Source organism: Tupaia chinensis, unplaced genomic scaffold, assembly GCF_000334495.1.
Source record: "Tupaia chinensis unplaced genomic scaffold, TupChi_1.0 Scaffold000316_1, whole genome shotgun sequence".
Classification (NCBI taxonomy): domain Eukaryota; kingdom Metazoa; phylum Chordata; class Mammalia; order Scandentia; family Tupaiidae; genus Tupaia; species Tupaia belangeri.
The window spans coordinates 3,763,635-3,772,669 of NW_006159809.1; the positions used below are offsets into that span (position 1 = coordinate 3,763,635).

Sequence of the window (9,035 nt, forward strand, 5' to 3'; positions counted from 1 at the left end):
TGTAGCTGCAGGCCCTGCCAGGTGGTTACAGCAGTGGCATTATGAATAAGAATGTGCGAACTGGCTGTCCCCTTTAGGAGAGGACCCATAGGTGGTGAGTCCTGACGCTGGGCAGGAGGGGAAGGCTGGGTATCTGGAGCCCTATGGCATGGCCTGGGAGCTCGGGGCACTGGGGATGTGCAGCATACCTGGCCAGGAGGGAAAAGGAGAAATGGAAGCTGTGGGGACGAGGCAGAGGGGTCCGTGGTGGATGGAACACACGTTCCCTGCTTGCGTTCTCTGCTTCCCTAAAACCTGCTCAGATTGTTTTCCTACTGACCCAGTACCCTCCAGTACCAAAGAAGTGATGAGACAGTAGAAATGATAGCCTCCCTATACTGCTCAAAAGAAAAGCTTACAGACCCCTCCCAGCCTGGGCTAATGGAGAAAAGCCTTGGAAAGGGTCTCTGTGCGGGTGCCTGTGCTCTCAAGCCCCACTTGTCCCTCAGGGACTGGGCAAGGGGGTCAGGGAGGGTGGTTGGAAGGGGAAGAGCACTAAGCCTGCGTACTGTGAGTTAACGTAGCTTGAGTGTCCTTAGCCAGGCAAACCTTTGGGTCAATCAGTGACTTCCTCACAGTCCCTCATAGTCCCATAGTCACCAGCCTGGCTGAGGATGTGGAGGGTGGGCCCCTGGGACCAGGCAGGTCCCAGAGCTCTCGGGACTGGGAGTAAGGGGGAGTAGTGTCTCAAGGCCGGGGTGCTGTGATTTGCCCACAGGCCTTCTGACAGCGGGCCGCCCGCTGAGCGCTCCCCCTGCCGTGGCCGGGTCTGCATCTCCGGTAAGAAGCACAGCCGTCCCAGCTGCTGGTGCCCCCTCCCAACCCGCGCCCCCAGCCCTGCCTCAACACCTGTTCCTCCCCCTCTGCCCCGTAGACCTCCGGATTCCACTCATGTGGAAGGACACAGAATACTTCAAGAACAAGGGTGGTAAGTTCGGGCACACCCCAGGCCAGACTCAGGAGAGGGAGCCTGAGCCGGGGAGGCTCTTGTGGGACATATTTTTCATCAGTGTTGCTCTGCTTGGCCCCAGACTTGCACCGCTGGGCTGTGTTCCTGCTGCTGCAGCTAGGGGAACACATTCAGGACACAGAGATGATCCTGGTGGATAGGACCCTCACGGACATCTCGTTCCAGAGCAATGTGCTCTTGTGAGTACCTCCTCCGTACCTCCTCCCGGCGGTCCCTCCTTATCCTGCTGTGCTCTGGTTCATACACAAGGTGTTCCTAGGGAGGGGGAGGACGGGGGGAGGGGGAGAGGTGCCTCCTGGCTTTTCCAGGGGTCAGCGTATGCTTGTGCCCCCAACTCCATTCCTCCCTGGACTTCTCATCCACCCCCGTCTCTTTTTCCACCCACACTCCTATAGTACCGAGGCAGGGCCAGACTTTGAACTGCGGCTGGAGCTGTACGGGGCCTGTGTGGAAGAAGAGGGGGTCCTGGCTGGTGCTCCCAAGAGACTTGCCACCAAACTCAGCAGCTCGCTGGGCCGCTCCTCTGGGAGGCGTGTGCGGGCATCACTGGACAGTGCTGGGAGTTCGGGGAGCAGTCCCATCCTGCTCCCCACCCCAGCTGTGGGGTAAGATCCTGCACTTCCCCACTGCGCTCAGCCACCTGGACCTGGCCACGGGGTATCTCTGAGCCGTGCACGGCCCACTTCGCACTGCCGCCAGTAGCTGCAGACACACAAGAATGAGCGGCAGCCACATGGCCGGAAGGCACTCATGCCTGAGGGCTGGGCCCAGGCCAGTCCGGGAGACTAGGAAGATGGCAGGGAGAGCAAGGCTCTCGGGTTTTAACTTAGCAGCTGCAACGATCTTATGTGGTGGAATCAGAGCTCCCTAGCTGGAACAGGGTAGGCTGGGCCCTGTGGTGGTACCTATGGGGACCTGGAGGCACCTTGTGCAACCATTGGGACTCTGAGGAGCAGTCCAAGCACCTCTGGGGGAGTGAACCAAAAGTCAAATTCCACTCCACCACCTACCAGCTGTAAATTACCCATGTTTCCCTGAACGCGCCCGATCTCGTCTAAATTACCCATGTTCCTTCACTTCAGAGTCTCATGGTGCCTCATCTATTAACTGCAGCATGCTGGCCATCTCACAGGAACGTCCTGGGGACAGAGGGCTAACGCATGTAAAGCAAGGTCCTGCGCTCAGCAGGGGCTCAGTAAATGTTCACGGCTAACCCCTGTCTGGAGGCCAGCTAGCTTTCTGTGGGGCAGCCTGAGAGCAGGGCAGAACTGCTCAGCCCTTATTGCACCTGCCCTCAAAGGCCCTCCCCAGCTGAGGCCCCTCCTCTGTCCTGCAGCGGTCCCCGTTACCACCTCTTGGCTCACACCACACTCACCCTGGCAGCAGTGCAGGACGGGTTCCGCACACACGACCTCACCCTCGCCAGCCATGGTGAGTTGTGCGTGTGTGCGCGCGCAGTGGGGGACAGGACATAGGTGATGAAAAGAGGGACTGTGGGACAGTCCCTTTCTTGCCTCCCACCCTCACCCTGCACTTCCTCCTCCCCCAGAGGAGAACCCTGCCTGGCTGCCCCTTTATGGTAGTGTGTGTTGTCGCCTGGCAGCTCAGCCTCTCTGCATGACTCAGCCCACTGCAAGCGGTACCCTCAGGGTGCAGGTGAGGGGCCCTGAGGAGTGGAAGGGAATGGGGGAAGGCAGGAGAGGCATGGATCCTCTAAATAGGTTTGTGGGAAAACCAAGATGTGGGTAGAGGAAAGGGGATGTGGCAAGATGAGGGGAGGACCACACGGGAAGGTGGGCAAAAGGAGCAGGTCCCCAGTGGAGAGACTGGGAAGGGATGCTGTGGGGGGCATGAGGCCTCCCAGGAAACAGAGTTGTTCATGCAGCAGGCTGGAGAGCTGCAGAACTGGGTGCGTGTGCATGGAGTCCTGAAAGGCACAAACCTCTGCTGTTACCGGAGACCTGAGGATGCAGATGGCGGGGAGGAGCCGCTCTTTACAATTGCAATCAACAAGGTGATGGGTCCCCTGGTGTGAGGCTATCAGGCGCCCTGACAGGTGGACACCTCTCCTTCAGGCCCGAGAAGAGAATGGTGCAGAGCTCAGAGTTGGAAGCTGGCTTCCTGTTCTTAAGGGCAGCTTCAGGGCCAGCACGCTAAGGAGACTATCCTCTACCCCAGTATCACTGGAAAAGGGTCGCCTGTTCACTCCCCATCCTCAGCACCTGCCAAGTCTCAGAAGGGAGCTCACTGCATTTATGCATTGTCATCCCCTCTCCTTTCTCCCTGATTCCAATGTCTACCTCGCCACCTCCTTTCTCTACTGACCCAGGTCCAGCTGCCTTCTTTGTTCCCTAGCCCTTTGGGTGACTTCCTGCCAACTTTTCGGAAGTGTCCTTGCCCACCTCTCTGCTCTCCTGCCCTGTTCAGTCCCTTCCCCGAGTTGGAACTGTGTGTCTCATCCCCGGTCCTTCCTGGCTACTCCTTCCCACTCTGGCCTGGAGAAGGCAGATGAGAGGGCTCAGCAAACACCCCACAAGCTCTTCCCTCTAAGGCAGGGCTGACCAAGGTGTGGGTGGCAGCAGACCTCCTCTTTCTCCTGCAGGAGACTCGAGTCCGGGCAGGGGAGCTGGACCAGGCCCCAGGACGGCCCTTCACCCTGAGCATCAGCAACCAGTATGGGGAGGACGAGGTGACGCACACCCTGCAGACAGAGAGCCGGGAGGCCCTGCAGAGCTGGAGGGAGGCTCTGTGGCAGCTTTTCTTCGACATGAGTAAGAGGAGGGTGGCTGGCCACTCCTCTGAAATGAAGTGGCTGGGCAGGAAGGTGGCAGGTCAGAGGGCAACCTGGGCTTCTGTTCCAGTCAGTGCTCTTCCCCCAGGCCAGTGGAAGCAGTGCTGTGACGAAATCATGAAGATTGAAACTCCTGCTCCCCGGAAACCACCCCAAGCCCTGGCCAAGCAGGGCTCCTTGTATCACGAGATGGGTGAGTGAGAGGAGAGTGCACGCCTGGGATGTGATGGGAAGTGGGGCTGGGGGCTGCCAGGGAGCCCAGATAATGGAATCAGAGAAAGGAACACTTGGGCTAAGGCAGATCTCCAGAGACCCGGGTCCCCATGTTCTATTCATTTCTCCTCTCCGCCTTGTCTGAGAGCCACCTTCACTGACATTCAAAACAAGTCCCCAAAGAACCAGTTCATCTCGCGGACCTCTTTTCTAATTTCTTCTTTCCTGTTTCCCTTTCTGCATGTGGATTCCTGTCTCTCCCTCTGACCCCCACTTGCCTGGCACTGCTTTCATTTCCCTCTTCTGTCTTGGTTTCTCCCACTCTGCTCCCACTCCCACCCCACTGCACCCTGCATCCCGCAGTCCTGGCAGAGCCTGTGGTCTCAGGGGGCCCAGGTGAGGGGCTGCTCCTGCAGGATAACGCAGTCTCGGCTGAGATCCGGGCTTTGCTTTCCTCCTATTACAGTGACAGGTGATGGGCAGGGCTGGGTAGGCCTGGGGCCTGAGCTCTGACCGGCCCCCTCCCCTCAACCCCTTCCCGGTGCCACAGCTATTGAGCCGCTAGATGACATCGCAGCAGTGACAGACATCTTGGCCCAGCGGGAGGGCACAAGGCTGGAGACGCCCCCGCCCTGGCTAGCCATGTTTACAGACCAGCCTGCCTTGCCTAGCCCCTACTCACCTGCCTCAGTGGTCCCAGCCCCAGCCTGGACTGACCCTCTGCCCTGGAGGCGGCCCCGAACCTTTTCCCTGGATGCTGCCCCTCCAGACCACTCCCTTGGGGCTTCTCGCGCGGTTGCCCCTCTCCCCCTGCAGCGATCCCCACGGTCCAGAGGCCTCTGCGGCAAAGGCTCTGCGCGTACTTGGCTCCAGTCGCCAGTGTGAGAGGAAGGTGCTGGCAGCAGGATCTGGCCAGGAGAGAGTGACCATGTGCGGCTGAGCTCTGGATGTGGCGCTGTCTGCAGCACGCTGGCCAGCTTGGCCTTTCCTCTGCTGGACTGGGGGTAGGGCAGGCAGCAGCCCCTCTGAAGTTGTGGTTGCCATGGTATTGAGGGACTCTTTCCAGGGCTGGCTGGGACCCCCTAAATCCTTCCTGGGAGAAAACTGGAAACCCTGCACTAACTGGCTTTGAGGATGGCACTGAAGAGCCTTGGGAGGGAAGGCACCTTTCCGGGGCTCCTGCAACATCATTAAAGTTATTTAACAGCCGCCTTCACCAGCTTCCTGAGGACTGGATGCACCTCTTGGCTTGCTCTGGACCTCCAAACTCACACCCCTGGTGCTCCGTGTCCCCGCTGTGAAGTGTGACTGTGACACCGAGTAAGAAGACAAGGGCTGGGTGGAAGGTACTTTATAAATACCGCGGGGACGGGGAAGGCTGCTCTTCTGTCATGCACTGCTGAATCTCAGGATCTCGGCAAGGTCGTAGCCAGTCACAGCAAAGGAGCTGCCCGAGGGGTCACAGAACCGAGCGCCACACACCTGGGTGTCGGGTATACACTCACCATGACAGTGTCCCACCTGGGGGAGAAGGGGCTGGTCAGAGCCTGCTGCCCCAGCTTGGGACCCCTATTCACCCTCCCATGACACGCACCTCAATGTCACCACTCTCTGGGTTTCTGTCCAGCTTCCAGATGTGCACAAATGTGTCCTCGGCTGCAGAGAGCAGCTATTGAAAAAAAAAAAAAAGGAGGGGACAAGAGGGAGTCAGAACACCCCAGTAGGTACAGTACCCAGTCTGGGCACCCCAGGAGGGGACTACACTGAGTTGCAGAGGCAAGTCAGTGGTGTCCTCTCAATCCCAGCACCAGGAGGAAGGGTATGTAGGGATGGGGGAGGAGACTGACCTTGCCCTTCTCAGGAGCCAGGTCCAGAGCACAGATGGCCCGAGCATGGGCATTTATCTGGACATGCAGCGTCCCTGTAGTGGCCTCATACAGACGCACCTGCCCGTTCCCATAGCCTGCTGCTACAATCCCCTGCCACAGCTGTACAGAAGGGCATGGGGTCCTGCAAGGGTGACATCCCACTTTGATTCTCCCAGACCCGAGCACACTCCCCATCCTGAAGCTACCTCAGGAAGGTCTCAGCGCCCTTCTGCCACACCTACCCAAATCCTGGAATGCGGGCCAATAAAGTGAATTCAGGTCCTGACCGCCAGACACACAGCAGGCCCGAGTCATCTGCTGTCACAATGTCAGCCATACAATCCTGAGGGGAAAGGCAGGATCAGCCCTTCCTGTTCGCCCCTGCTGTGGTCCTGGGTACAGGGCCGGAGGGGAGAGAAGTATCTGCATCTTTGTCTCTCAAGGAAAAGGGCAACATGGGAGCCCTCACTGGCCGGACCTACCAGAAACACTGCCTAGCATTCCCTCAGAGACCACGATCTTGCATTTCCTTATATCTCACCACCCCGACCCCCACCTCCAGTACACACACATGTGTTACGGGGTTCTCAAATGTCCTCACTGAGTGCATGAGGAAAGTGAGGCCACAATGTCACGCCCTTCCAGAGGTCTTGCAGTGAGCCAGTCGTGGTCATGACTAGACTCTGGGCCTTCCAACTCCGACGGCAGCGGCCGACGTAGCCCACAGTCCTAGCTCGTGCCAGGCAGTGGAGGATATGAAGGAGAAAATACATACCCCATCCTTAAGAGTTTTTGCAATCCAACTGGGGAGACAAGATTTCTTTGAGGACAGTGCCAACTCAGGGTTCAGTTAAGGGAGATCAATGGGAGATAGACCAGGGGGCAGGCTTCTTGGAGAGGGGGCACTGGAGCTAGACCTGAAGAGGTACGACCTGCCCAAGTCCAGAGAAGGAAGCTCACATATTTGAGCTGAAGAGCATTTTTAGAAGCCGTCTGTTTCAACTCCTCATTCATACCAGTATCGAAAAGTCAGTGAGCCATGGGACCAGCAGTTAGCGTAATGGCTATGTCACTGGACTCCCATGTAGCCAACCGTGGTTCGAGTCCCAGACCTGGTGGCTTAAAACTCACGCCAGATGGGGTGTGTGTGTGCCCAAGATCCTGAGAGGAGAATGGAGAAGGGATTGTGGCATGGCCATCCCCTAGGGGGGTGATTTCTCACTTTCTGTCTCTCTGTCTGTCTCTGTCTTTCTGGCGAGCGCATGTGCCCTATAGCAAAAACCTCTCCAAAAAAGTTAGTGAGCTGCAAAATGCTATGTAAACATCAACTATCTCTGGCTTAATCACGGAGCCTGGGTTGCTGAAGGTGCAGATGTGCTCAGTCATCCAGCTGGCTATTGGCAGAGCAAAGGCCCGAACCCGGGCCCTATGCCTCCCTGGGTGGAGGAGGCTTTCTGGAATGGGCAGGGGAAGTCCACTCACCTGTCCCTGCGCAGGCTCGGCAGCGATGTCTGTGACTGGTGTCTGGTGCCCAGCCAGCTCCTCACTCAGTACGATGTTGGGACCCTTGGCTGGGATGTCAAACACCAGCACCCGGCCTGACCACGTCCCTGCAGCCAGAATCCGGGTCGCACTGATGGCTTCCTGACTGCCCAGAGTCCCCAGCCACCACACTCACCATGCCCTCCATCCCAGAAACCTTAGTAACAACCCCCCCTCACTGCTCCAACAGCCCTGTCTCCCCACTCGCTAGCCTATAGCTATAGCACCCTGTACCTCTAAACCCCTCTGAACTTTGAGACTCCAGACATTTTGGAGTCTCTCAGATCCCCTCCACTCCCACCTTTCCCTTCAGTCCTCAGCAATTTCCTCAAACCCTCAGCATTCTCTGAAGCCAAAGCTCACACCCCCAAATCCCAATACCCCTCAGCCCCCTCACCCACACAGATGAAGTGGCCACTGGCAGCAATTCCTCGGGCAAACACAGCTTGTACTGAGGATCAAAGGGGATAACTATCAGAAATAGTGCCTCCTCCAGCCTCAGCAAACACTCTACACCCGCCCCGCCTGGCCCGGCAGGTACCTGGAGGGGCATCTCCACCATCCAGTGCATGCCAGTAGACCATGATGGAGCCATCAGACTCATACATCTGGAATGCAGGGGCAAGGATGGGGCCATAATCCCACTGACCTAGGCCAAGCTCTCCCTGAGCACTTCGCATGTCCTTCTTAGCCCACTTAATCCTCAAAACAATTTTGGGAGGCAGGCACTATCTTATCCCCATTTTTCAGAAGAGAACGCTGAGGCTCAAGGTCATACAGTTAGTAAAGGAGCAGATACTGAAGGGGGCACTTGAGAACAGAAAAAGATGGAGGAATGGAGATGAGGACAGAAGAGAGAGCTAAGCAGACGGCAAGTTTAGAAGTGTTTAGAGGCTAGTGGGAAGAAACTAAGAGCCTTGGCAGCTGAGGAGCCTGGTGGGGGCGGGCAAGAGGGTCCTTTTCTCACTTGTATCCCACGATGTGAAGTGAGCACCAGCAGGACTCGGAAGGGCAGGGCACACCAGTGGACCTGGAGGGAGGTGGGTCAGAGCAGGGACAAGATTAGAGCGGGGACTAGGAAGAGTCAAAGTGGGGACATCAAAGGGTTAGGGAAGTCTTATTCCTTGAGGTGTGGAGAGAAAGGATGTGGGCAGGACTGAGTTCTGCAGCACTGTTCCCGTTCCAAAGCTCACCTGAGTGATAAGTGGGGGGCTCACCCCAGCGCCCTCCTTAGCATGCAGCTGCCGCTGGGCCAAGGGCACGCCCTCAGGGGCAGCGCTGAGAAGCTGCGCGCTTGGTCCATGAACCACCCCGAAGTGGGTGAGGTTGTGCGCGGGCAGCTGCAGCACGCTGAGGTTGTTGCACAGGGCGGCGGCTGAGCTTCGGAGAGGGATGGAGCCCTCCCGGCGGAACATCCTGCGGGAGGGACACACGACAGCGGAGGTTCCTGAGGGAGGGGTTACTACGGGGCACAGTGGGAGACCCCTGAGAATAGGTCATGTGATCGGGTGACCTGAGTAAGGTGACGGGGCGAGGTCGCCTGGCGTGAGGAGGGTCTCGCGGAGCAGAGGAGTCGCAAGGCTGAGTCACGCGCCATGGGGTACCCCGGAGC

At 57.9% G+C, this 9,035-nt stretch overlaps 2 protein-coding genes across 6 annotated transcripts in view; one reads left to right on the forward strand and one right to left on the reverse strand.

Annotated features, from left to right (window-relative positions):
- The window catches only part of RTKN (rhotekin), a 20,162-nt gene extending 14,933 nt beyond the window's left edge, over nucleotides 1-5,229 (forward strand). For 3 of the 5 annotated variants that reach the window (XM_006151216.2, XM_027772949.1, XM_006151218.3), the window contains 10 exons: nucleotides 758-819; nucleotides 914-967; nucleotides 1,071-1,188; nucleotides 1,405-1,614; nucleotides 2,346-2,440; nucleotides 2,559-2,665; nucleotides 2,895-3,023; nucleotides 3,612-3,780; nucleotides 3,889-3,993; nucleotides 4,564-5,229. In XM_006151216.2, coding sequence (XP_006151278.1) covers nucleotides 758-819; nucleotides 914-967; nucleotides 1,071-1,188; nucleotides 1,405-1,614; nucleotides 2,346-2,440; nucleotides 2,559-2,665; nucleotides 2,895-3,023; nucleotides 3,612-3,780; nucleotides 3,889-3,993; nucleotides 4,564-4,898 — 1,384 coding nt within the window. In that variant the 3' untranslated portion in view covers nucleotides 4,899-5,229. The remainder of the gene's footprint in view (nucleotides 1-757; nucleotides 820-913; nucleotides 968-1,070; nucleotides 1,189-1,404; nucleotides 1,615-2,345; nucleotides 2,441-2,558; nucleotides 2,666-2,894; nucleotides 3,024-3,611; nucleotides 3,781-3,888; nucleotides 3,994-4,563) is intronic. The other 2 variants (XM_006151220.2, XM_006151217.2) reach the window with 2 other exon arrangements.
- Nucleotides 5,230-5,349: 120 nt separating this feature from the next.
- The window catches only part of WDR54 (WD repeat domain 54), a 3,916-nt gene continuing 230 nt past the window's right edge, over nucleotides 5,350-9,035 (reverse strand). Inside the window, exons 2-10 of the mRNA XM_006151228.3 lie at nucleotides 8,617-8,839; nucleotides 8,391-8,453; nucleotides 7,965-8,031; nucleotides 7,821-7,874; nucleotides 7,364-7,491; nucleotides 6,124-6,224; nucleotides 5,861-6,023; nucleotides 5,608-5,682; nucleotides 5,350-5,534 (exon numbers count right to left, since the gene is read on the reverse strand). Coding sequence (XP_006151290.1) covers nucleotides 5,403-5,534; nucleotides 5,608-5,682; nucleotides 5,861-6,023; nucleotides 6,124-6,224; nucleotides 7,364-7,491; nucleotides 7,821-7,874; nucleotides 7,965-8,031; nucleotides 8,391-8,453; nucleotides 8,617-8,838 — 1,005 coding nt within the window. The 5' untranslated portion in view covers nucleotide 8,839 and the 3' untranslated portion in view covers nucleotides 5,350-5,402. The remainder of the gene's footprint in view (nucleotides 5,535-5,607; nucleotides 5,683-5,860; nucleotides 6,024-6,123; nucleotides 6,225-7,363; nucleotides 7,492-7,820; nucleotides 7,875-7,964; nucleotides 8,032-8,390; nucleotides 8,454-8,616; nucleotides 8,840-9,035) is intronic.